A 27,756-nucleotide genomic window follows, 5' to 3' on the forward strand; every position below is an offset into this window, starting at 1 on the left:
CATGAGGCCCTGCTTTGCCATAAATCCTGTGTTTGCTCATTTCACTCAGGATGGGGAAACAGTTTTAAAAATCTGTTAACAGACTTCTGTCAACACATACATAAAACGTAACTTTTTTAAACAAAAGTTTTGATACTATCTTATATGCTGTTAGTTTTGAACCAGCAATGTACATGGTACAGGACTGTATATTCTGTAGTGTACATTCTATGAATAGCTTTGTCTAATGTCTGGATCTTGCTACACAAAGTCGCAAGTATTATTCTGAAACAAAGAAATCAAAGTAATGAAATACCTCAATTAGGATCTCATATCTACTAGTAGCACTTTACATCTAGATGGTGAATTATTTCAGTTTTTAGATTCCAACTCAAAAGCCTTTTTTGGTCCAGATACTGTTAATACGTCTTCTAGAGGTGTTAATATAATTACATATAAAAATACATTAAAGTATTATTTAGGTTGCAAAGTTGAGAACAGTAGGGTGTTGCGCACCTCCCCCCATGTAATTTCCTACTTTCTCTTTTATAGAAAGGGAAAAAAAAATAAAAACATTTTCTGGGCAATTATAACAACCACTCCTTTCCCCATGCATCAGGGGTAGGGTTTGAACTGTGAGCCTTCAGCATAGCTTGAACTACAGGACTAACTACATTAACTGGCTGCAGCAGAGGGCTGTTATACCAGGTGAGGGAAATGGGTCTCTGGGGCCACGTGCTGGGTCTAGAGCAGTGGTTCTCAGCCAGGGGTATATGTACCTCTGTGGGTACTCAGAGATCTTCCATGGGGTACTCAACTCGTCTAGATGAGTGTTTCTCAACCTGGGGGTCACGGAATGGCTTTGGGGGGTGGCAAGGAGGGCAATTGCCTGGGGCCCTGTAAAGCTAAGTTACATGCTTCAGCCCCGGGTGGCAGGGCTTTGGCTTCAGATAAGGCTCATAAGTGAAAAACAGGCTCAAGTATCACACTGAAATGTAAGTACGCTATTTATACTCCAGTTGATTTATTTTATAATTTTATGGCAAAAATGAGAAAGTAAGCAATTTTTCAGTAAGAGTGTGCTGTCACACTTTTTTTGTATTTTTATGTCTGATTTTGTAAGCAAGCACTTTTTAAGTGAGGTGAAACTTGGGGTATACAAGACAAATCACACTCTTGAAAGGGGTACAGTAGTCTGGAAAGGGTGAGAACCACTGGTCTAGAGTGTGACCAAGGGGGAACCTGATCCAGCTCTTCCCTCTCTCTCCGCCCCCCAACCGCCCCCCCCCTGCTTTCAGGAGGTATAGGGAACTTCTGCATTTGGTGGCCCTAGAGGTAGAGGGGAGGGATGGGCCACTGGAGCTATGTGTTCTGTTGTAGGGAAGCCTGGTTCTGTTCTCTCCCAACCTCCTGGAGAGGCTGCCTATTTCCAAGGTTCCCAGCATAGTTTCAGTTTCCTCAAAGAAAGACTGAAAAAATCTTTTATAATGGAAGGTATTAGGCAACCTAAATAGAGCTCACTACTAGCTCCTATAATAATTCCTTTGCACATGAGACTACAGTTAGTGATAAATACAAGAATACAATACAACAGATATTCCACTTCCTGCCAATCATTTTGTGAAGACCCATACGAATTTACTTCACAGGGATATATCTTTTGATTAAATCTAATTGTCAATATAAGATTAGTAGAGAAGAAATCTGTGTCTCATGGAATCCAGAGAGAAGACTTCTAAGTAAACCTACAGACAGAGAGGGCTGGATTATTATAACAGATAGATCATAAATACAGGAGAGTCTTCAATAAATAAGTGAGGAAGATTATTTTAAAGTAAATGTTGATTCCACTTTTAATTGAGATACTATTTTGAATAAGTATTTTGAAAGAGATTGAATTGATACGAAAACTTACTGATTCAAAATGTTAAGTTTCCAGGATGACCTGTTTTGTACTCATTACCTTAGGGCTTGTCTGCACTTACATGGGGATTGATGTGCAGCGATTGATGCATCGGTGGTCGATTTAGCAGGTCTTTGACCCACTAAATTGACCACAGATCGCTCTCCTGTCGACTCCTGTAGTCCACCAGATCGAGAAAAGTAAGGGGAATCGATGGGAGAGAGTCTCCCGTTGACGCTGCGTTGTATGGGCCCCATGGTAAGTAGATCTAAGCTACATCGACTTGAATTATGCTATTCACGTAACTCAAATTGCGTAGCTTAGATCAACTTTTCCCTGTAGTGTAGACAAAGCCTAAGTCAAACACCACCATGGATGCACACATCATTGACTTTCCAGCTGAGGTGAAATTCTGGTCCCACCAAAGGCAACAGGAGTTTTGCCTTGACTTTATCAGGGACCGGATTTTATACCAGGTGGGCCTATACTTTCAGGCATGACTAGAACTGGTGCTTAAAGTTAGGTACATGTGTAAATAAATCTTGCTGAACTGGGGACTTATGGAGTTTTATTTAGCCAATTTTTATTTACTTTCTCTCTCTCTCTCTCTCTCTCTCTTTTCTATTGTTTGGAAGCAGTTATTTTGCTCATTTTGGTGGCACTTAATAGTACTGTTGTCAGAGTGCTGCAAAAAAAATCCTGAAAAGGTCTGTGAAACAGCCTTTTCCCAGTTCCCCCATTCTTCCTACCTCATTAATTTTGTCTGGTCATGACTCCTCAGTTATAACTTTCTCCTTTTAGAAGGATTATCTGATTAGTTTGATAACCAATCAGGAATTGTCTTGATAAACGCTTAGTTTGTTAAAAAGAAAAGGAGTACTTGTGGCACCTTAGAGACTAACACATTTATTTGAGCATAAGCTCACTTCATCATTGTTGAGTCTTTGAAGCCCTGATCCTCCAAACATGTGGTGTTAGCTTTAAGCATGTGTGAGTGCTGTCATTACAGTGGATGTGACTACTCTCATGCGTAAAGCTAAACACTTTGCATTTTCAAAGCCATGTAAGCACATTAAGCTCTGATTCTGCAAGTTGCTAAGCGCCTACAATTTCAAGAGAAGTAGTGTGTGGAGAGTACTCTGCATCTTGCAAGATTGGGTCCTGTCCCTTAAAACACAGCTTCTCAGGGGGGTAAGTATTATGTTCATTTTATAGATTAGAGGCAGAAAGGGAACTGCACAGAAAATGTTGCCCCAGGTGCTACAGCGAAGCAGTGACAGCTCTGGAAATATAAGTGGGGAGTTCCAGACCTATAGTAAGTTCAGTAGACCAAGGTGCCTCTTGAGATAATAGTTAAAAACCAGATTAATGTGCAGGGGTTTTTGTTATGATATAATCAGTATTTAGCCTTTATACTGTATATGATAAAATATTTGAAGCCTATTTTTATACAGTGTTGTCTGCTTTTTGGACAGTTGCTGATTCCGCAGTTTATTTCCTGGGACTCTTATTATGTCTTTTGTTTCAACCATTGTCCAAATTGCTGTCAATACATCTTGATAGCTAAGTAGTTGTAACAAGAGTGCTCAGCATAGACCAAAAAATATAAAATGGGAGGATGCTTTTTTTGTGTCTGAACAAATTAAGTGTAATCTTGGCTCTGTTAGATTGTGCCTTGGTACATGTGTTTGTGACATGGTGCCAAAACCTTATTGCCGGAAATTTAACGGGAGCTAGAAGTATTACATTTCAGGATTGATACGTTCTTGGTCTTCATCTGTGTATGAGAATAAAATTAACAAATAGTCTTTGTCTTGGTAGGGTTTTCACTTATTTTAATCAGTGTTGGTTTTTTACTGGATATACATTATTTCAGGGATTAAATGTATTTCTGCAATCCAAAGAATGTTTGACAAATGTTTATCTTGTGTGTAATGTAAATAAAATCTGCAGTAAGCTGTAGAAAAATTACATGGTATCACTGAGAGAACTTTGACTAGAATTGATATCAAACTCATTAGTCCATCAGAGCTATGAATTGTAGCAGACTTAGTGTAAAAATCCTAAAGAGGACATCTTTCATGAAAATTGATATCTAGAATAGTATGTGTCACGTCTTAAAAAGTGAATAATCTTCAATAAGCAGTATAGTATTTATACACTGAATATATAATAAAATGATTACTTCACAATCATTTCATTATGTAGCTTTCTTACAAATCACATTAACTTCACTCTAGTTATCAAAATTCAACTTGTGGAAAATGGGCCTGCTGGAGTCTGTTTAGCAGAAATGTCTCCACTTCCATTCTGCTCTTTAGCTATTGCTGCCATCTGAGGGGTAGGGGAGCAGCTTGTAGCTTACTGTTAGGCAGGGTACATAAAATGAATGACTTAACAAATCCCAAGATTAAATAAATAGGTCCTTTAAAACCAATTAAAAAAAAAAATTCTAGTGTGGCAAGGAGACCAGAGAGAGGAAAAACAAAAGCTAAATGTGTAAGTTTAGGATATGTTTTTCTCGACTAATGATTATACTTGTTGCTGCCATTTGGATGGGTGGTCAAAAGAAACTGACAGTATTATAGGAAGATATTTTATCTGAAAGTTTGTGGAGGAGAAATGAAATGTAAAGCCTTGATGCTGAGGGTGGAAAATTTTGCCCATTTATAGTGCCAAAATATGCATTGCACCCATCTGGGAATGAGGGGGTTGAGGTGCTTAAAACCACTCTGAGATTTTTTTTTTTTTTTTTTTTGCATTAAAGTTGCTATGTTAGTAATACAGTATTAAAATGTAATGTTAAATATTAATGATGCAATATGCACTGAGAAAGCATAGGCATAGTACATGAGCCATCTAGCTTACTGATGCTTAATTGATAACTACTGAAAGTAGTGATGGATGTTCAGTGTAAAATGAATTGGTGGCCTTAGTCCAGTGCCTGATGCCCAGGTGCTGAATTCACAAACTATCACCAAAAGTGACATACTTGTTAGAAGTCCCTGCAGAGCTACCAAGGACTGGATGGACATGGGGACTAACTGACATTGCATTGTGGCTACCCATACTCTGTCAATGGAAGATTTCAACCTCCAGGGCTGTCAGCTGGTAAACTCTTTTTCCCTCCTGGTACTTCTCTGTTCACTAAATTCACTTATTTAAAAAATGCTGCGTGAGTAGCTTTTTTTAATTAAGAAAAACAAAATCGAGAAATCAAATGAATAATTCTCATTTGAAGATCAGATAATTTTGATAAAATATATGGGATACCATCAATTAATGGTGGGCTACCCAAAGTTTCTCTAGTTTCCTTTTGGTAGCCAATGGCTTCAGATTTCACAGTATTTAATATGATGATCCAAATTTAGATTGGAAATGCATGCTCAGGATAAGGTTAGTGTCCATTAATTGTGGAATCTATAAAAATATTTTGTTTTATTGCCAGAGATATTTTTCTAAGTGATGGTTAGGGGAAAAACAAATATTTTGGGTAGCTCTGTACAATTTTCCCATTTTACCTAATTCAAATGAAAGAAAATGAATCTTCTGAAGTCCTGGTTGTTGGAGAGTTTTCCAGGTTCTGTTGTCACAGGAAGCCGCAAATGTCAGTCTTTGAACAGTGGTGTACTGAACATAGGATGCAATTTTCATAAGTTGGAGTGGGGAGGAAGCCAACAGCAAATGTTGACGTGTCTTGATTAGTAAAGGTAAACTTTTGACTTATGGCTGGGGGTTTGCACAGCCAGTCCTCTGTCTTGTGTAGTTTGTCATGCTTTCCTCTACAGTTGTTTTGAGACAGCTTATTTGTAATTATACTGTATTGTTTTACTTGGAGATTAACTTCCTGGAATGATTCCAAGTAAACTGTCCAAAATATATATTTATACATTTCCTCTTGTACTTCAGTACTTTATTTTTGACTTTTGGGTTGCTACTCTGTCTGCATTTCATAATTTACTGTTATTTCTGCTTGTTTAGACTTTGTTTTTTTTCCATCACATTAGAACATATTTTCATTTTCAGTTTAGACAATGGTTTATTTGAAAGAGCAAAGAGTGTTGTAAAACTTTAGGTATATCTGCACAGGGCTTTAAAACCATGACTGAGTGTGATTTAAACTCAATTGTGACTGAAATTGATTGCAACACATTTTTGACAGACACTGGGGATAGGCCAAGGTAGAGATCTAGACTAGGACACTTCTCTCCCTCCCCCACCTTTAAATCTAGTTACAGCTCAAGTTAAGTCTGATTTACTGTGGCAAGCCAAACCGTGTTATAATCTGGGTTGCCTAAATCAATTCACCCCAGCCTGCAGAATGTCAAGAATATTTACCAGCCCACGCACACATTCTGCTTGCCTACACTTACTATGGGGGGAAGGGATTTTCCTGCTTATCAAGAGAAAAATATCTTTCAAATGTGTTAGTGTATGGAGGGGAGAAGAGGGAAATAAGATTTTGCAGGTCTTACTTTTAAAATGCAAAAGCACAACTTTAAAGAAGACGCCAAATTAAAATTTTAAGTGGTTGAATTTATGGGCAACCGGATTATGCACAGAAAGACACTAGCACCTTCAGGTTCTACATAGAGTAAAATAGCGGTAAACTTTTTGCAGGCAGAGGAGGGAGACTTCATAACTGATACATTTAAAGCCTTCTCTGTTGGAGTATTTGAGAAGTTACAATGAAGAGAACTTGCAATAAGCAAATAATTCACCTAAGGTATGAACCAAAAACAGTGTTGCCCTTTGTCTGTGTTCAGTGATGTACTGCGAAAATAGACCTCAAATCCAAGTGTCTAACATTTTAATGGACCTAATTTAAATGTAACCTGCCAGTCATGCTTGGTACTTTGAAAGCTATATCATGACTGTTCAGTATAATTAATTAAATCAGTTCAAAACCCTGAAGCAGGTTTCTTTTAGACAGAACTGACTGTATCAGAGGAAAATGTATGTCGGGGCTTTCACTCATTTTTCAAATTAAATTGCCAGTGGTTGAAAAAAGTATTTAACCAAATAGTTCCTTGCAATACAAGGTGCATTGACAAGCCTAACATCATATTTGCTTGTTTTTTTAACTCAACTTTGATACTGGTGTAACCATAGAAATATAAAATGTCAGTTTTTTCCCAAACCAAACTGCCTTTATAAAATCAGCAAAACTGAAAATGGAGGCCATTTTGTTGACTTCATGACTCCTGTGCACTATCATATTGAGATTCCTCTTGGCTGCTTTGGCAGCCTCTCTGCATTTGAGCTGGTTGACCTGAACTGCTGCTGTCTTCAGAGACTTGAATGCTAATACCTGTTACGAATCTTAATAAGTTTGCATGATCCCACTTATGTTTTTTGTTTAGACACTATATTTTCCTGCCACCAGTATTTTTAATACACACATGCTCCAGTCTCTTCCTCCTAATGCTTTTCCTCCCAGTTTGCAAGTCTTTATATTCCCCCTTTTGACCCCATTAGTCATCCCAATACATTCTTTCATTACTCTTGACTTTCAGCAACAGAAATGTGCCTTGAGGGAAGGTATAAGAATGCTCCGTCTTTTCCCCATCAGAATGGGGAAATACTCTAATGGTGTGTGAAATTAAGATGTGCCACATGATCTGTGTTGCCTTGAATCAGTTGCGCACTTGTGTGCGATGTGTTTGAAACATAAATACTTAAAAACAAAGAAGACGTCAGTAGAACATGCTTGGTGAAATCCTGGCCCATTGAAGTAAATGGGAGCTTTGCCACTGATTTCAGTGGATCAGGATTGCACCTGCTGTTTCTAATATGTTAACTTCTGGCTTTACCAAGATTGTCTGGCCTCTTTAAAGGGAGAAGAACTTAGGTAGTTTGAATTCAAACCATTGCAGTATGTTACTTATGTATGACAGTTGCAAAATGAAACCAAAAAGAAATACATTTGTCAGTTTCATTTCTTTATATTGTCAACGTTTATTTTCCAAATTGAGTGAATTGTGAGAAGAGAACTAGATCTTTATTCTTTTACTTTAAATATAAGGAGTTTTAAGTGACATTTAAAACTGTTCTAAATGATTGTTAACCTGAATTTATGCATTTAAGATTATATGAGAAACATCACTTAATCAATTAATTTTTATTAATTAATAGGCTGAAAATGCCATAGCTACTTCCAATATGAAATTAGAGAATTGTGGAATGTATAAATGGTAATATTTAGTCATGCAGTTAGAATGTCAACACATATGGCAAAAGCTCTTGCTTGAAACTATATTACAGGGGTTTTTAAAAGGACATGTGAACTTTTTCATCCAAGTTATGTCATGAACTATTACTGTGACTAAGGATGGGGAGGTAAATACAGTGTCTTTTGCTTCTTTTGTACTGTTGATTAAACTCTATATCAAAGACTTCTAGGTAATGTGTATTTATTCTGAATGACAATAATTGCTGAAAGATTGGCAGATTTTCTTCACTTTGACAAAAGGGTACTAGTTTGAACAACTGTTTCTTATTGTTGATGTTCTCAGGAACATTTAAAACAGCAAAGGTCCCTCTTTGAAACTGTAGTATAAAGGATTTTCAAATGATTAAGTGAGGTAAATGATTTAAACGCTATAATCCATTTGTCACTAAGAAGTAACCCTGGGAAAGCTGCTGGTTTCTTGGCTTCTATTTCAGATGACTCTGTTGAAATCCATTATTTGGAGGATATTGTACTATTTCAACATATGCCTGTACATGACCAAGCTGTGGCCTAAAAACTCATAAATAACCCACCCTGACTATAGTGGTAATATTAATTTCCTTCTAATCCTCTGTTTGTTTCGACATCTGAGCATGAAATGCCTCTAATCTTCATTTCATAATGTTTTATGAGAGAAAAAAGGCACTTTAGCTTCTGCAGCAGCTGAAATGTGATTTCTCTTGGCTCGCATCATCTTGTCTGTTTTTGTATATTGAGGGTAAAATCTCAAACTGGTTCTAGTGTCAGCCTATTCTGTAGTCTGAATGATGTTCAGTAAGATTAATTGTCTGTATTGCAGTGTCAGCTATTATTGGTAATCCTTCCTATGGTCATGAATGGGGTTGATTCTGTGTATTTACTTGTAAAAACTTTATTGACCTTTCTGAAAACTGGACTTGTTACACAACTTTTTATGTAGTGCACATATGTAATATGTAATAGTTTACAGCTTTAAAGCACACAAAGTACGGCTTTAGGATAAAGACCCTGTTCAATTTTTATTCCACTGAATGGTTCTTCTAAATACTGTCCAGAAACATGTTTCGCCAAGTGGATATAGTTTTGGTAGATTTGAAAACCTGTTAGCTCTGCCCTTATAATTATTGTTGCATAATTCTCTAGAATTTTAGTTTATGAAATTGAATGCAAACTTGGAAGGTAAACTAAAGATCCTTCTGAAATATAAATGTTAGAACACTGTCCTATGGAGAATCTGTTAGCTGTATACAGAATGGTATACTGTAGGTTTGAGAGCTCACTGTTTTCATGCCAGCGTCTCCCATTGTGCCGTATAAACGTAAAGGGCTTGCGCAACTTCTTTAAATAAAAAGTGCTAACTTGCCTTTTCAATTTTTTTTAATTTATTTTTTGCTGCTTGATTTCAAATGTCATCTTGCATGTTAGCTATCATTTGGAGTAAAAGCCTTGTAAAAACTGTCTTTAGCTGTATCTGGATTTCTTGTATTGCCGCCTTGTCTTGTGTAAGGACTCTAACATGTTTTCCTCCCCCCCCCCCCTTTTTAATTTTATTTTAAGGAAATCAGCAATGATTTTTACTACTGCCTTGGATAACTACAGAAAAATTACTTTAATCAAATTTCAAAACCTCATTGGAAAGTACTTGAACGTTTAAACTGCCTGTTGATATGAGCGGGGCAGTTGTGTAATCTCTCAGGGCTGCCATTTTAATAATAGCAACAGGAAGTGCAACTTGATATCCTTCAGGATAGAAAGATCAGAGACAGGTTTCACACTCTTGATCCACAGGATACTGCTCTGACAGAGGTGTAGTATATGAATATATATATATATATATACAATAAGGGCCTAATCTGTCTTCCATCAAAGTCAATGGGAACATCAGTGGGATTAGGATTGGGCCCTAAACCAAAAATCCCTGGAAAAATAATCAAACTCAAATGTAGAAAATTCCTGTTTTTCCCCCAGCTCAGATTTTCCTGTCCTGATATACAACAAGCTGACTAAGCTGCTTCCTTTGTAATGTCTTCATAATCAAAATTAGACAATGTAATAATAATTTAAAAAATCAGCTAATTAGAAACTTTTTAGAGTACTGCATATTTCCTTATGTCTGTCTCTAGTTTCCTCATATGTGTAAGTCATCAGAGTCCTTGGCAAAGGCACAGATAAAGACTAGTATCAAATACTGCTTTCGTTACCCTTCGTGGACAAAACTCTGTCCTTAGTTACACATGGGCACGCCTATAACCTTATTGCCTTAAATAGAGTTGCATGTGTGTAACAACCTTTTTAGGTTTCAGAATAGCAACCGTGTTAGTCTGTATCCGCAAAAAGGTTAAGGAGTACTTGTGGCACCTTAGAGACTAACAAATTTATTTAAGCATAAGTTTTCTTGGGCTACAGCTCACTTCAGTGGCACTGAATGCATCCAATGAAGTGAGCTGTAGCCCACAAAAGCTTGTGCTCAAATAAATTTGTTAGTCTCTAAGGTGCTACAAGTACTCCTTAACCTTTTTAGGTATGTTCTTGTTTAGAGGCTAGAAATATTTGACATTTACCTATAAACTACTGCTATGTGGTATTGTCCTTAGGGTGTAAAGGGTCAAATTTATCTTGTAAAAAGTGACCTACACAGTTAGTGAAATCTTAGTCACTCCATATTTCTGTGCTGACTCCCCCTCCCCCCCCCAAACCAACCATCTGGGTTGAACTCAATTTTCAGTGTAGCTTGACAATTCACTTGGCAGCTTTTACATCCTCACTAAGTCACAACAGGGGCATTTCTAAGGTATACTGATTCCATTTATCGACATGTACACTAATAGATAAGCAATCCACATCCTGGTGTAACTCAAGTACAAAACTTGCAGCCGTTGGAGCATAAATAACTTGTTTGAGGAGAAGCACTATAAGGTGGGTAGAAAGCTGGCTAGATTGTCGGGCTCAACGGGTAGTGATCAATGGCTCCATGTCTAGTTGGCAGCCGGTATCAAGTGGAGTGCCCCAAGGGTCGGTCCTGGGGCCGGTTTTATTCAATATCTTCATAAATGATCTGGAGGATGGTGTGGATTGCACTCTCAGCAAATTTGCGGATGATACTAAACTGGGAGGAGTGGTAGATACGCTGGAGGGGAGGGATAGGATACAGAAGGACCTAGACCAATTGGAAGATTGGGCCAAAAGAAATCTGATGAGGTTCAATAAGGGTCCTGCACTTAGGACGGAAGAATCCAATGCACCGCTACAGACTAGGGACCGAATGGCTAGGCAGCAGTTCTGCGGAAAAGGACCTAGGGGTGACAGTGGACGAGAAGCTGGATATGAGTCAGCAGTGTGCCCTTGTTGCCAAGAAGGCCAATGGCATTTTGGGATGTATAAGTAGGGGCATAGCGAGCAGATCGAGGGACGTGATCGTTCCCCTCTATTCGACATTGGTGAGGCCTCATCTGGAGTACTGTGTCCAGTTTTGGGCCCCACACTTCAAGAAGGATGTGGATAAATTGGAGAGAGTCCAGCGAAGGGCAACAAAAATGATTAGGGGACTGGAACACATGAGTTATGAGGAGAGGCTGAGGGAGCTGGGATTGTTTAGCCTGCAGAAGAGAAGAATGAGGGGGGATTTGATAGCTGCTTTCAACTACCTGAAAGGGGGTTCCAAAGAGGATGGCTCTAGACTGTTCTCAATGGTAGCAGATGACAGAACGAGGAGTAATGGTCTCAAGTTGCAGTGGGGGAGGTTTAGATTGGATATTAGGAAACACTTTTTCACTAAGAGGGTGGTGAAACACTGGAATGCGTTGCCTAGGGAGGTGGTAGAATCTCCTTCCTTAGAGGTTTTTAAGGTCAGGCTTGACAAAGCCCTGGCTGGGATGATTTAACTGGGAATTGGTCCTGCTTTGAGCAGGGGGTTGGTCTAGATGACCTTCAGGGGTCCCTTCCAACCCTGATATTCTATGATTCTAAGTGGGACACCTTTTTTGTCCCTTTTGTTTTGGAAGCCTGTTTCACGGAGAGGAGAGAGAACAAGTTAGAACTTTAAGAGGGGAGATCACTTCTCAGTATAATATAGAATGTGTGCCCATGAAGCCAGTTCTGAGGAAAAAGCACTAAGTAAATTACGGATGGGTATAAAATGATCCTAGGGGTACAAAATGATCCTAGAAAAGATATGTCTCTTAGACAGATGGCTTATTTCAGTACTTTACTTAAAGGGGTGTTTACCCTTTCAAACTGGAAATTCAGATTTTAGTTGGGGGGCACATTTTAGACCCAATCTGAAAGGTGGTAGCTGAACTTCAAAAACAAGTCCCACCCTAAAACTAAGTGACTTTTATTTTTTCCCTTCTTTGTAATCTTTTTTTGGGGTCCTATCTTGCGGGGAATTTTTTGTTCCTTTGAACTCTCCATTGCTCCTATGTGTTGCTCTCTGCTGCTGTCTTTATTTGTGCTGTCTCTCCTTCCACATGCTGCAGCTAATGGAGGACTTAGCTTCCCTTGCAGTTTGAAGTTAGGGGAATATCTTCTGGCTTACTTCTCATGCTGCTTTACACCAGGGCAAGGACTCAATGCTGAGCCAGGACTCTCTTCCATCTCCATTCAGCCATTGGAGGTTGGAGTTGAAGTTGTATTTTCAGAACTTGGCTCCTCACATTAACTCGTGCAATTCTGGGGAGGGAGTTGGGGAAGGAGAAAAGCTGCCTGAATTGGCGATCAGCTTGTGTTCAGTTGTTTGGCCAACTATAGGTGTCTGGAAGCAGCTCTGAAGATGCTTCCCTCCTTCCTAGCTCCATCTGGTCCGCTAACGACCTGAAGTTGTGTGCAGGAAGAGAACTGAAGTTCTTTTTGGCCTTCACTTCAACCTCCACAGCTGCAGGGTGGGACTTTCTTTTTTTCGAGGAGAGAAGAGAAATTGGGGGGGTAGTTCTGAGTCTGGATTCCTATGATTGTGTAGCCTGTTCAAAAGCCTGGACAGAAGGAGAAGGTCTGCTATGATGGAAGTTAAGCCAAATATACTGACTTCCTGGTCCGCTATATTTGTACAGTGATGAGGCCCCAGCTGTGCATTCTTGGGGAGTTGGTACATAGCTGTGATGTTGCCAAAAAGTCCAATCAGCCAGTGGAAAGGGACTTCAGCCAACTGGTGTCCTAAACCATCCACTCATTTATTTTATCCCTGCGACACGATGCCAGTAGGTGGGAATGTTTCCTGGCTCTTAATTCCTTGATATATAAAACTTATTTTTGTAAGAAATCCTGAGCAACTTAAGGACTACTGGCACTTGTCCTTGTAAATGATAAATTCCTCACTGGAGATTTGAGGAGGATTTAGGCTTCTTTCCATGGCATTTCCTTTAGTGAGTGAGACACCACTGTAACATTTTTCCCTCTAAATTATCCATACATGTTTAATCTGGACAAAAGCCTTGGTGTAGTATTGACAAGATGCTGTGCTGGCCTGAGTTACACATAGGCCTCCACTCTTGTTTCCTCCCCCCACCCTCTTTAGCAGAAGCAGGGGGATGTTCTCCCTCTGCCCCACCAGCCTTTAACCATTGGATGTGAAATGAACTAATTCCTGCTGGAGCTATCTGCCTATACGATTGTATAGGTTTTTATCCAGGATGTCTGGAAAGCGTGTGGGTAGCATCTTTTTGTTCCATTGTGGAAGTATTGAATAGAAGCTGGAAGAGCCTTTGTATATCTAATGCCAGCCTTTGGATACCAGACAAACAGCAGTAGGATTGGGGGTGCCTGGAAATCCATGTTTGGATTTTTTGTTGATTTTTCTCTTAAGGGGATGACTTAATCACAACTACATCTGGAATTTTTAAACCTATTTCAAGTACTTCAAATCAGTATAACAACCAAGTAAAAATGCATTTTGCTGTATATTTTTAGAGTACTTTGTGTATTTGACAAGACGCTGTGTATATAATCAGTTTCACTGTTTTCCCCTGTGTCATCCTTCAGTTTTCCCTGTTTGCTGTGTGAACAACATCAACAAAGTAGAGGAAAAGTGGTTGGTGGTTTGTTTTTTGTGTTTAAGACGACATTGAGCATTGGCACTTGGGAAAATCTGATTCCTGCCTCAAAAAGATTGAGCAATATAGTTTGGAGTCTGCTTAAATGACTTTGTTGGACCCTAAGCACCTCTAATAAATGAAAACTAGTTCTTAGAAATGTAATTCCTGCTGAACTGCCCTGTCCTAATCTACAAAGGCATTTTTGTACAACTGTTATTTGTATATAGGTCTTGCCAAACTTAACTTCTTCATTTGGGGCATGATAAGGAAGGAAAGACGATGGGGAGCACCCTGTCATAATTCTGATGAAAGAATATTGCTTGTAAATATTTATGCAAAAAGTGTTGTTAAATACAGTTTTTGTAAGTTACAAAGTAGAAGTTCTAATACCTTACCTAGCTACTGCATTGATATTTACTCAGAACTTATCACACTGAATTTTTAATCCTTTTCAATAGCTTTTTAATTGAAGGCTGACAGCTGCCATTTTGCCCCAAAGCTGCTGCTACCACCACTTCAACAGTGAAATTGACTCATGGTTTGCTGAAATTTCCAGACTTTAATGGTGGCCATTGTTCCAGTCAAGTTGGCTTTATGAAAGATCATTGTCCTTTTTCTAACTAGTCCTATCCAGGTCTGGATCCCAAAAGGATGACGCTAGCTCTTCAGTTCCAGAAAGCTTAACCTGTACAGACTAGTTACTACTTTCTTACAACTAAGTAGCTATCTACCAGCAGCTTAGTCTGCATTTTGTTTAATACCGTAGCTCTTTATGTAAAAGAACAAAACCTGAAGGGAGGGAGATGCAGTTTGCTATTTTTGTGTATGTAGTTGTCTAATGAACTACAAAAGAAAATTGCATTAAGAAACTGGAAAACCTCTATGGGACATAGTAACAGCAGTTGTCACTGAGCATATTTAAACCTTTCACCTTCAGTCTCACTGTCTTTTTAAGAAGAAAACCGTATCTAAGTGTGACTGTTAGGTTTTTATAATTGCTTAAGCCCACTGTTGCTTGGGCATACTATTAAAACTCATGGTAACTACGTGCGTTGAAGGGAGCATTGATAAACTTTATAGAAGAATCTTTTCCCAGATGTACTATTGAGACATAAGTCTGTCTCAAAGATTTGCTTATCTGCGATCCTCTTATGATATCCTCTTGGGTATGAGGCACATGCTCTTGTGTATATTAGATTGATTTTGGGTATAATGATCTCTCTCTCTGAAAGTACATGAGCCAAAGTGTATTTAAAAAAAAAAAGGGCACAGAGCCCAGGCTTAGAGGCCTAATTCCAGTTCTGTATCTGCTTGTACATAAACAGCCTTTACTGTTAGGCAGGAATAGGATAAGAAGATATGCATAGAATCTTAATGTTTGCTGTCTGTATTGACTATAAATGGGTTCAAACTGAAACGACAAAGGGCTGAAGAGGCTGTTTTTCTAGTTAAACATTTAAAGCTGTCAGAGAAGATGAAAAATGTTCTTTACACTTTCCGGTGGCCTTTTCTTCCAAAGAGGCTCTGTTGAGCAAGAAGGTGGCGGGGTGGGGGTGGGGGAGGTGAGAGAAGCAACCCAGCACAGATCAAGCCCTTAGCTTTTTCCATGTTCGTTTTGTTTTTATTGTAAGATAAACCCTTCATGTTTTATTGTTATGAAGTTAAAGCCTGGCCCAGAGGTGCCCATCTTTAGTGGAAACAGCTGTAGAGTTAGTGTCGCTGATCAGGTGGGAGGCTCTTTGAAGCAACATGTTGCTTTTTTAAAAGGAAATTGAGCATGTGAGAACTTGAACCTGTAAAATGCATCAGCAGGCTCTCCCATTGTTTCTCTGTAGTGTAACTCTATATAGAATTAAAGTGAAACACACTTTTTTTTCCTTTTGTTTCCAAGAAAGAATGACTTAGGGCACCCCTCCTCTTTTTTTGGAGACGCATAGGAAATGACCACATAACCACAACTACTTCCTAGTGGGATGATGATGAGTGACAAATTATCCACAGTAACAGTTTCTTAACCCGGCAGGATAAAAACTTAAATGTAGCTTAGGCTTCTGTTTAAGTTTTAAAACCAATATTTACAGGCAAAAACCAGCCAGGAAAAAGCAGACTCACCATAAATAGTGGTTTCTGTGGGTGGGGAGAAAATCTGAACACTTCTTACTGTTCCTGATCACAACATTTCCCACCAGTTGAGAGTTCAGCATTGTTTCTAGCCCATTCCCCAGTAGGGAGCAGAGTGAAGCTTGACAGCCTTTTGGATTGGGAGCAGTGATCAACGAAACTCAGATTCTCCCTCTTTAGCTTCATATTTGTGAAACTTCCTCCTCCTGTAGATGATAAAAAGCATTAACAGTAACAGACTTCTGCCTTCACCTACCTCTCTCACTCCCTAGATCTACCAGCTAATCCAAACCTCTTACTCCATTTTCTAGTACGGATCTGCCATTTTACTCATCTTCCAGATGAAATAGGATGGAGTAAGCATCCTCAAAGATGAACATCATGTCGTTCCACAGGAGGCAGGCCTAAACCAGATCTCCTGTCCCTTCCCTGAAACCCAGGCTTGTCACCACTGTGACGTGTTTGAATTTCAGCAGCCCAGATAATGAGAGCTTCTAGCTTTCTTCCTAACCCAGGTCACCTATTTAGTCTGCTGCACTCCCACCAAAGCAGTGAGCTCAGTAGGAATATGTTCCTGTCCCTAGCAGAATATATTTTCCTTTCTGTATTAAAATGTCTAACATGGCTTCGCCTGGCTGCGTAGTGTGGAAAGATGTGGGTTCCGTTCCTGGCCCTGTATTGCTCTCTACTTGTACAGGCAGTGCCTTTGCATGTTCATTCTATAGTTTCCCTACCAGCCAGCTAAGAAACAGCATTGATGGGTTTCTGTTTAGGCCAGTGATTGAGTGGGGGAAAAACTGAGGGGAATCTTAGTGGTTCCAACAAAGATGGAAGACTCCTAAAGGTGAGGGGACATGTCTGATATTATTTTGGGTTTATTTCTCCCCTGCCTGCCAAGTATATAATTCTTGTCACACCCTTCAAAACTTACCCCTTTGCCACAGCTGTGGCAAAGAGGAATATGGGTTTGACCGACAGCATGGAAATGTGGTGACACTAGCAACTACTTGGGCATTGCGTGTGGCTGATGTAGAATTTGTCATTCTGCAAATAATTTCTCATTGATTACCTAACTGTTTGGATTGGCAGAGAGAATTCCTCTTGGACAGGAAGTATAAAGCAGTATCGCTGCATGACCACCCTTCTCAGCTGGACAGTTCAAACAACGCCTAGTGCTGTCTGTCCAATTTCTTGAAGTAATCGCTTTCAGTTCAGATTCAGATTTTATAGTCCAGCAATCAAACCAAAACAAAAAGACAGCATAGCCCCATATGGTAGGAAAGGATCGTCAGAAGGCGCCCGGGATCAGGAAGCCAAACAGTTTGTCCGTTTGATGAATACTCGTAGATTGTTTATGCTATTAAGGATAATTACTTTCTGTTGGAGCCAACACCAGCTGTGCTGTTGCAAAGGTACTGAAGAGAAGCTCCAGTTGGGGAAAAGGCATAACTGAGCCATTGCTAATGGCGACCCACTATTTATCTCCCAGATTGTACATCACTGACCAGAGTTTTTATATACAGTCTGAATGGTTAGAGTTGTTTACACAAGATTCTAGTAAGTATTGTGTTTGATAGTGTCCCCAATTCAGAAAATGCATGAAAGTCTGACCAGGCGTCTAAAGAGCTCTGAGGAGTTCAGGTTATTTTTTTAAGCTATGCAAACTGCACATGGTTGAGGAGAATGAAAATCTGTCCTTCTGTGAAATGTTCAATTGCGAAGATGTCTGGGGGTTTGATGTCAGGACCACTTGGCAAGCTGTCATCAAACCTCTTCCCTTGAAGTTGCATGTTTTGAAATCCTGCCCTGTAATAACCATAATGCCTTGGTAAAGTAGTTACCTCTGCGATAATTGGTTCTGTTGAAACGCTGTAGTAGAGTGAAGAGAGCTTTCAGAAACCAGTTTTGTTTCTAGCTCTCGTTCTAACAGGATAACTTAGGTTTTCTGAGAGCAAAGGTCAGTTGTCTCTGTTCAGACCAAGTCATTATCTCACCTCCTAAAATGCAGTGTTTTTCTATAATAAAAGCACTTGTGATGCTTCACAGATTATTCGCTAAGGCAGCGAAGTGCAGAGCTGCTTATTGGAGCAAAGAATGATGAAAGAGTGGGAGCTGTCATTACTTATTTTTTCTTTGCAGGCTGTGTAAGTTGGCCTGGGGAGTGGAACAAACTAAAAAGGGGACTCAGCCCACACAGAAGCCGCTGTAGATGTATGCAATTTTTGGGGGTTGTCCACTCTAGGTCCTGGGGCCATTTTGCTTAGCTGTTTTAAGTCCCAACCTGCAGTGAGAATATAAGGTGGCCCTTATTCAGTGATGCATGTAGTAGGAACCATTCTTTAGTACAATATAATCCTTCTCGGTGCAGACAGTAAATGATGAGATCTAATAACTTTAAGAATGGTGGGGTTTTTGCTTTAAAAAAAAAACAAACAAAAAAAAACTAATTCAAGCCCAGACACTTTCTTTTTTACTTCTAAGTGTGTTTGAAACTTTTGTTCATTGGCTAAATAAGTGCATATGTGGCTGAATTTTGCTATTCTACCTTTGCAGTCCCCTCTAAAGTCAGTGGCCTTGCCCAGGTAATTGAAGGCAGAACTTTCCCATTGAACTAGAATTTTTAGCTATTTTGTTTAATGGTTCTTGAAATAACAAAAATCTACTGACAACTTCCCCAGCTCTTCACGAAATTCGGAATATTCATCTTCCAGGGAAAAGAATTTTCTTTGAGTTACAGAAGCGTTTTTCTGAAACACGCTAAATAATTTCCCAAGTGGTGATGGAGAAATTCTGAGCTGTTACAACTCAATCAGTGTAAGTCCAGATCCACGCCCTGGTTGTGGGAGCCTTGGGCGCATGGGACCCCCACAACGAGCTGAGAGTGAGTGGAGTCGGTCGGCGCTACACCTTTCTCATGAGACAGCTCATGGGGTCCGATCAAGCGGTCCAGAGACATCTACACGGAGCACATCAAGCGGTCCAGAGACATCTACACGGAGCACATCATGGGCCACCGTCAGTACTAGGACAAGTAAACGAGACCACTGGTCAGGGAAAATAACCCCCTTCCTCCCCTGATGAACCAAGGGGACGCACCCCACCCATGTACCTATTTGCTACAACAACACTGACTTGGACTCTAAATACATTCTATGGGTGGCAAGACCACTTTTTCACTGACACTTTAAAAACTCCTGCACCCCAATCTGGGTCTTTGCTGGTTATGTGGTATGTATGTATGTTGTGAACCTTGCAACCAATACTTATAACTTAAGCCTGACCCCAGAGGTACAGTACCTTCCCTCTTAACTTGTGTAAATTTGATTTTAAACATTAGCTTTAATAAAATTTTTAAATCTGTCTAGGATGTGAAAAGTATTCCTTCCCAATCTGTTTAACTACACTGGCTAATGAATGCTGTGGATGTAAAAGAAAGCAGCCCAGAGCTTTCTTTTGTAAGATATAGAATAGTGGGAAGCATCATAAGTTTATTGCCCTGAGGACGCACATTGAAGTAGTTAGAAGTACTTACAGTACAATAAGATATTAATCTGCAAACCTAAAAGGGAACTAATTTGGTTTTGCAGTGAAGGTGTAACTGTGTGTCCTTGAGCTTTCTCTTCTGACAATGAAGCAAATTCTGATTTAATTGAAGTCAGTGACAAAATTTCCATAGATTTTGCTGGGACCAGGATTCACTCTCTAATAATAAGAAATGGGGGATATGTCATGGGATGATCTCTTGTATTTGTATGGTAGGTTTCTTAGGTATGTGTCTATATTTGCTTAAATCTAACTTTTAAAGCATTTTTTTAAAAGAAATATTGCCAAGCCTATAACCTACCTGTTCTTTAGGTGTGGAGAAACCTAAAAGATTGGGATGGCATTCCTGAGCCAGAACAAGTAATTAATGAAAAGAATGGAATTGATTTCCATTTGTACATATTGTCTGACTTCCTCCTTTTATTGCAATTTTCTCTTTGCAGGTGCTGGTTTTGGATTAGGAATTGTTTTCTCAGTTATCTTCTTTAAAAGTAAGTATCCCTATGTGCTCAGCTGTTTGTTGTCATGATATTAGATTGTTTGGGTACGCCTCTTAAACAGAATTCTTTGAAGCGTGTAAATGTTAATTAGTATGTTATTCCAACGTGTCCATTACTTGTCCAAATAGATTAGTTGAAGTGAAATTAGCTAGACTTCGAACTGTGGTCAAACAAGGTCACTATATATGAAACATCTCCGAACTCAGGCTGGGCATGGAGTCAGGCTTCTGATTACAAAGCTCTGGAATTATGAGAGACCCTGCATCAAAATACTAATTAGCCACATGTCTAGACATCAGCCCTAACCCGTCCTGCGAGGGTTTTAATACTTTCTAGATAGTCTCCGCTCTCTTCATTTACTTTACTTTCTTGATACTAGAATAATCTTCAACTCTAGCGCAGGTAACAGAGCACATGTTGTTCCTGACTCTAGATTCTTCCTAGGCACAGAGCCGAATGACTTCAAAATGCAAACTGTGGCAGACTGGCAGGTTCTGTTTGCTCTGTTAACAGTGTTTTTTTTTTGTTTTTGTTTTTGTTTAATGGTATGATCTAAGTTATGAAATATTCTTCAAAATGCAGTTATTGTCAGAAAAATAACTGCTTTTCTACTCAGTAAACCTGCTGTTTGTGTGTATTGTTTGTCATTCTGGTAGAGGTGAAAGGACCCAGTCAGAGTTTTGGCCCCTGCTAGGCTCTGTATAAATGCTTACAACCGTGTCTGCCCCAAAGAGTTAACAGTAACTTTTACAACTTCTGTTAATGCTGCAGAGCCAATACAAGGCTGGATTCTATTCTGCTAACTGAATTCCAGTTGCAGGATCCTTTTATTACTGGTGATGCTTGCATGTGTTTTTTAAAAGGAAAAAAAAGAAAAAAACCCAACCACATACAGACTTTCAAGATTCTGGGTCAAACTCATCATGAAAGAAAAATCCTCTTATTTTTAAGATGAGCAGATTTGATCTGGAAGGCACTAAGATATAATGGACCAGATCCTCAGCTGGTGTAAATTGGCATAATTGTTTGGAAGTCAGTGGAGCTATGCCAGTTGACACCAGCTGAGGATCTGGCACTGTGGGCTTATCAATACTTGTAGAGTACTTCTGAGATCCACAGATTGAAATTGCTAGTTTAATGTGACTTCTTTAAATACTGTACCATGGATTTATTCCCATTAGACTCTAAATTACATTTGTTGCTCTCTAATGCAACTTTCTAAGATTTTTTTTTTAGGAGACTTCAGAATACATAGAACCTGAAAATGCACAGTGCATGTTTTCCAGTAATCTACCACTTATTGCCATTATGTTTGATAAGAAGTTGTCATTATAGCTTGAAATTAATGCAGTGTTTCTCATTTTTATGTTCAATATCTCTTGTTTCTCTGCTTCTCTTCCACACAGGAAAGACATGGCCTATTGCATTTGGGTCAGGGATGGGGTTAGGAATGGCTTATTCTAATTGTCAGCATGATTTCCAGTCTCCATATCTTCTCCATGGCAAGTTTGTAAAAGTAAGTATTTGAGTAAAATGTGTGTAGGCATCATTCAGTGCTTAAATATTCTTGTCTAAAACAAGTGTAGAAGTAATACGTTGCCACTAGTTGGAGGAGAGCTCCTGTGTGTGGCATCTTTTTTTGTCAAACTTTTCAGATCCTTTCAAATATTCAGTGTATTTTTTTTTTTTTTACTTATGCTACATACCATCTCTCTTTGAGGGCATTGGAATCTCCACAGGATCAGTTTAGATGCTGCAGGTGGTTTTTCCACAATGTACAAGTGTGTAAGAAATATGGGAAAATTAATCTTACCATAAACGACATGGCCCCAGTCTTGCAATCGGAACTATGAGGGGAGGATTTAATTGCCTGTAGGTAGCTCTTTTGACTTCAGTGGGGCTCTGCACAGGGTTCTGTACTGGTGGATCTGATTGAAGGATCAGGGCCTTAGTGTTTTCATGACTCAAACTAATAAAGTCTCCTTTGTCCTCAAGGATGTTAATGAACCATAGACTGTTTGATCATATGAATTTGGAATCATTAGAATCTAGACATGGCACAATTTAAAAAGGTGACTTTGGGTCCACCCTCTCTAAAGAGGGTTGTGTTGTAAGTGGCTTGGGGGAATACTGATACTAGCCAAGCGGCTGGTACAATTTAATCTAGTTTTATGATGTTAGGCATGATTATGGTCACACAAAGTGACCACCTTAGAATGATCTTTGCATTGGTGGTAAAAATCCCCCACTCTCTCACATAAAAATTAAACATAAAATAGGGATTATTTCTGTGGAATGCACAGAAAATATTGTGAAGGGATGCATCATTGAAAGCACTGAGATGACACAGTAGCAGAGGCATGCTCCTGAGCATGTGTAAAGTTACATTATAAAACATCAAAGTGCTCACTTAAAACCTTCTGCCAGAAAACTTAGAAGTGACCTTTCAAAAGGGGGCTGGGGGAGGGAATCATAGAATATCAGGGTTGGAAGGGACCCCTGAAGGTCATCTAGTCCAACCCCCTGCTTGAAGCAGGACCAATTCCCAGTTAAATCATCCCAGCCAGGGCTTTGTCAAGCCTGACCTTAAAAACCTCTAAGGAAGGAGATTCTACCACCTCCCTAGGTAACGCATTCCAGTGTTTCACCACCCTCTTAGTGAAAAAGTGTTTCCTAATATCCAATCTAAACCTCCCCCACTGCAACTTGAGACCATTACTCCTCGTTCTGTCATCTGCTACCATTGAGAACAGTCTAGAGCCATCCTCTTTGGAACCCCCTTTCAGGTAGTTGAAAGCAGCTATCAAATCCCCCCTCATTCTTCTCTTCTGCAGGCTAAACAATCCCAGCTCCCTCAGCCTCTCCTCATAACTCATGTGTTCTAGACCCCTAATCATTTTTGTTGCCCTTCGCTGGACTCTCTCCAATTTATCCACATCCTTCTTGTAGTGTGGGGCCCAAAACTGGACACAGTACTCCAGATGAGGCCTCACCAATGTCGAATAGAGGGGAACGATCACGTCCCTCGATCTGCTCGCTATGCCCCTACTTATACATCCCAAAATGCCATTGGCCTTCTTGGCAACAAGGGCACACTGCTGACTCATATCCAGCTTCTCGTCCACTGTCACCCCTAGGTCCTTTTCCGCAGAACTGCTGCCTAGCCATTCGGTCCCTAGTCTGTAGCGGTGCATTGGATTCTTCCGTCCTAAGTGCAGGACCCTGCACTTATCCTTATTGAACCTCATCAGATTTCTTTTGGCCCAATCCTCCAATTTGTCTAGGTCCTTCTATATCCTATCCCTCCCCTCCAGCGTATCTACCACTCCTCCCAGTTTAGTATCATCCGCAAATTTGCTGAGAGTGCAATCCACACCATCCTCCAGATCATTTATGAAGATATTGAACAAAACCGGCCCCAGGACCGACCCTTGGGGCACTCCACTTGATACCGGCTGCCAACTAGACATGGAGCCATTGATCACTACCCGTTGAGCTCGACAATCTAGCCAGCTTTCTACCCACCTTATAGTGCATTCATCCAGCCCATACTTCCTTAACTTGCTGACAAGAATACTGTGGGAGACCGTGTCAAAAGCTTTGCTAAAGTCAAGAAACAATACATCCACTGCTTTCCCTTCATCCACAGAACCAGTAATCTCATCATAAAAGGCAATTAGATTAGTCAGGCATGACCTTCCCTTGGTGAATCCATGCTGGCTGTTCCTGATCACTTTCCTCTCATGCAAGTGCTTCAGGATTGATTCTTTGAGGACCTGCTCCATGATTTTTCCAGGGACTGAGATGAGGCTGACTGGCCTGTAGTTCCCTGGATCCTCCTTCTTCCCTTTTTTAAAGATTGGCACTACATTAGCCTTTTTCCAGTCATCCGGGACTTCCCCCGTTCGCCACGAGTTTCCAAAGATAATGGCCAATGGCTCTGCAATCACAGCCGCCAATTCCTTCAGCACTCTCGGATGCAACTCGTCCGGCCCCATGGACTTGTGCACGTCCAGCTTTTCTAAATAGTCCCTAACCACTTCTATCTCCACAGAGGGCTGGCCATCTCTTCCCCATTTTGTGATGCCCAGCGCAGCAGTCTGGGAGCTGACCTTGTTAGTGAAAACAGAGGCAAAAAAAGCATTGAGTACATTAGCTTTTTCCACATCCTCTGTCACTAGGTTGCCTCCCTCATTCAGTAAGGGGCCCACACTTTCCTTGGCTTTCTTCTTGTTGCCAACATACCTGAAGAAACCCTTCTTGTTACTCTTGACATCTCTTGCTAGCTGCAGCTCCAGGTGTGATTTGGCCCTCCTGATATCATTCCTACATGCCCGAGCAATATTTTTATATTCTTCCCTGGTCATATGTCCAACCTTCCACTTCTTGTAAGCTTCTTTTTTATGTTTAAGATCCGCTAGGATTTCACCAGTAAGCCAAGCTGGTCGCCTGCCATATTTACTATTCTTTCGACTCATCGGGATGGTTTGTCCCTGTAACCTCAACAGGGATTCCTTAAAATACAGCCAGCTCTCCTGGACTCCTTTCCCCTTCAAGTTAGTCCCCCAGGGCATCCTGGCCATCCGTTCCCTGAGGGAGTCGAAGTCTGCTTTCCTGAAGTCCAGGGTCCGTATCCTGCTGCTTACTTTTCTTCCCTGCGTCAGGATCCTGAACTCAACCAACTCATGGTCACTGCCTCCCAGATTCCCATCCACTTTTGCTTCCCCCACTAATTCTACCCGGTTTGTGAGCAGCAGGTCAAGAAAAGCGCCCCCCCAGTTGGCTCCTCTAGCACTTGCGCCAGGAAATTGTCCCCTACGCTTTCCAAAAACTTCCTGGATTGTCTATGCACCGCTGTATTGCTCTCCCAGCAGATATCAGGAAAATTAAAGTCACCCATGAGAATCAGGGCATGCGATCTAGTAGCTTCCGTGAGCTGCTGGAAGAAAGCCTCATCTACCTCATCCCCCTGGTCCGGTGGTCTATAGCAGACTCCCACCACTACATCACTCTTGTTGCTCACACTTCTAAACTTAATCCAGAGACACTCAGGTTTTTCTACAGTTTCGTACCGGAGCTCTGAGCAGTCATACTGCTCCCTTACATACAGAGCTACTCCCCCACCTTTTCTGCCCTGCCTGTCCTTCCTGAACAGTTTATAACCATCCATGACAGTACTCCAGTCATGTGAGTTATCCCACCAAGTCTCTGTTATTCCAATCACGTCATAGTTCTTTGACATCACCAGGACCTCCAGTTCTCCCTGCTTGTTACCAAGGCTTTGTGCATTTGTATATAAGCACTTGAGATAACCTGTTGATTGCCCCTCATTCCCAGTATGAGGCAGGAGCCCTCCCCTCACAGACATTCCTGCCTGTGCTTCCTCACGGTATCCTGCTTTCCCACTTACCTCAGGGCTTTGGTCTCCTTCCCCCGGTGAACCTAGTTTAAAGCCCTCCTCAATAGGTTAGCCAGCCTGCTGGCAAAGATGCTCTTCCCTCTCTTCGTAAGATGGAGCCCGTCTCTGCCCAGCACTCCTCCTTCATGGAACACCATCCCATGGTCAAAGAATCCAAAGCCTTCTCTCTGGCACCACCTGGAATGGTCCTATGCCTTTTTTTGCTCCTTCATGATGGATAAAGAAGGGTTTTTCTGCCCGTTTTTTACCTCAAGAATATGAAGTCGAATCATCCCTGGATTTATTGAATGATTAGCCTTCAACAGGCTTTTACAGTCCTAGCAAATCCACCTGGTTCAGAATATTGTACTGGAAATGTGCTCTGCCATTGACTGTGTGCCAACCCTTTACATTAAAGAAACTTTTCTATTGGATAAAAACATGGAGTAGCTGGCATCTTATATGAGTGAAACAAATGTAACCCCGTAATGTTCTAGATCCGTCTAGGAGTGTTTGCCACAGAAGTGTGTGAGAGTTTAACATAAAACCATTGTGGGGTGTTGTCTTATTTTTGTGGACTTCAGTCAGAAATAAATTGGAATGAAATTTCTCCAGTTTGGACTCTGGGTGTGTGAACACCCAATCCAGAAACTCTAGGAAACACTCTGTCCTTTGGAAGATGCTTGTTATGGCAAAATAACTGCCTGAGAACATTGAGAAATAGAAGGCTGACTTGAGTCTAGCCTGGCAAGGGTTTATATTTGTCTTAAGGAATAATCTCAACTCTGTAACAAGGGTGGTCTCTCTGAAAATGAGGTCATCAGAGGGACACTGCACAGAAGAAGCACAGCTGCCTGCGTGGCTCTAGAGCTGAGGACAAAGTTTCCAGCACGGTCTCTGCTGGCTTTCCCTGGCACAAAGAGTCTGACATGTTGGAGAGAGGGAAGGGAGAGATGAAGCTATCTAATGGTTAATATCATTAATTCTCTCCAAAATGTCTGGTCATGAGTAAAAGCTCCAGGGTTATTAAAGTGGAATTATTTCACTTCTGGTAGTTAGCAGTGTGGAAAATATTGTTGCATTATCACACTCATCTGTTTTCCTAGAAAATGATGTTAGAACTTGATTTTTAACTTTCTTATACAACATTTGAATCCATTCTGTGGGTTATCAAAGTGAATGGGGAGTGCAATAACACCTGCACAGGAGACTACCCTTAAATCTAGACACTGCCCCCCAAAGTATCCCCAAATGTATTCAGTGAAGTTCTACTAATTGTGGCATAAAGCATGAGACCAGGAAGTGCGTGATCTAGGTTCTGTTTCTACACTTCCTGTGTGAATGTGGTTGCTTAACCTCTCCATGCTTCAGCTTTTCCATCTATCAAATAAGGATCAAAATTCTGACCTGCCTCATGTGGGTGCTATAGGCTAAACTGCTTGCTTTGAGCTTCTCAGGTAGAAGGTGCTATAGGATACAAAATGTTATGGGAGTCTTCTTGCTTTACAGGAACAGTGACTAATGACTTAAGAACATCCCAGTGGGACGAAAGGAGAAATCATGGTTATTCCTCAGGAATATTGAAGTGCCCCTGGAGTAAGCCAACGTTCTTCTGAAACACTTATCAGTTGCTCTTTATACTCCAACAAGCTGTTTATGTACGTGGAACAAAGTTCTGCATCTTGTTTTGTATTTTCTCTCCAGAAAGTGCCAGGAGGAACTCTTCTGAAAAATAAATAAAACAAAAGTGGACCCCCCTGGTGTTTTGGCTTCTTTGCGTGTGAGTGGAAGGAGAGGACTCCTATTGTAATGGTAGCAGCTGGGACCACCTGGTTAAAGCCACTGTTCAAGTCCTTGTGAAATGGCAGCTGTTGTGTGTTCCTTCCCACTCTAACAGGCAGCCTGCACCAAACATGCAGTTCACAGAAATATCCCCACCTCACATCACTTGCTGGACACCCAGCTGCCTGGGCTGGTTTTAGGAGGCACACAAATTCCAGTGTTCTGTCCCTACAACAATTGCTGTTAAGACTTAAGTTCTGTCCTCTCCAAGCATAGGAGAGTGCAAATCTGAC

General features: G+C 40.5%; 1 protein-coding gene across 1 annotated transcript in view; it reads left to right on the plus strand.

The window, feature by feature from the left end:
- Positions 1-27,438, plus strand: part of MICOS10 (mitochondrial contact site and cristae organizing system subunit 10) — a 28,343-nt gene extending 905 nt beyond the window's left edge. The window contains exons 2-4 of the mRNA XM_073316216.2: positions 20,227-20,274; positions 21,690-21,799; positions 27,191-27,438. Coding sequence (XP_073172317.1) covers positions 20,227-20,274; positions 21,690-21,799; positions 27,191-27,199 — 167 coding nt within the window. The 3' untranslated portion in view covers positions 27,200-27,438. The remainder of the gene's footprint in view (positions 1-20,226; positions 20,275-21,689; positions 21,800-27,190) is intronic.
- The last annotated feature ends 318 nt before the right edge of the window (positions 27,439-27,756 follow it).

This window comes from Lepidochelys kempii, chromosome 18, assembly GCF_965140285.1.
Source record: "Lepidochelys kempii isolate rLepKem1 chromosome 18, rLepKem1.hap1, whole genome shotgun sequence".
NCBI lineage: Eukaryota > Metazoa > Chordata > Testudines > Cheloniidae > Lepidochelys > Lepidochelys kempii.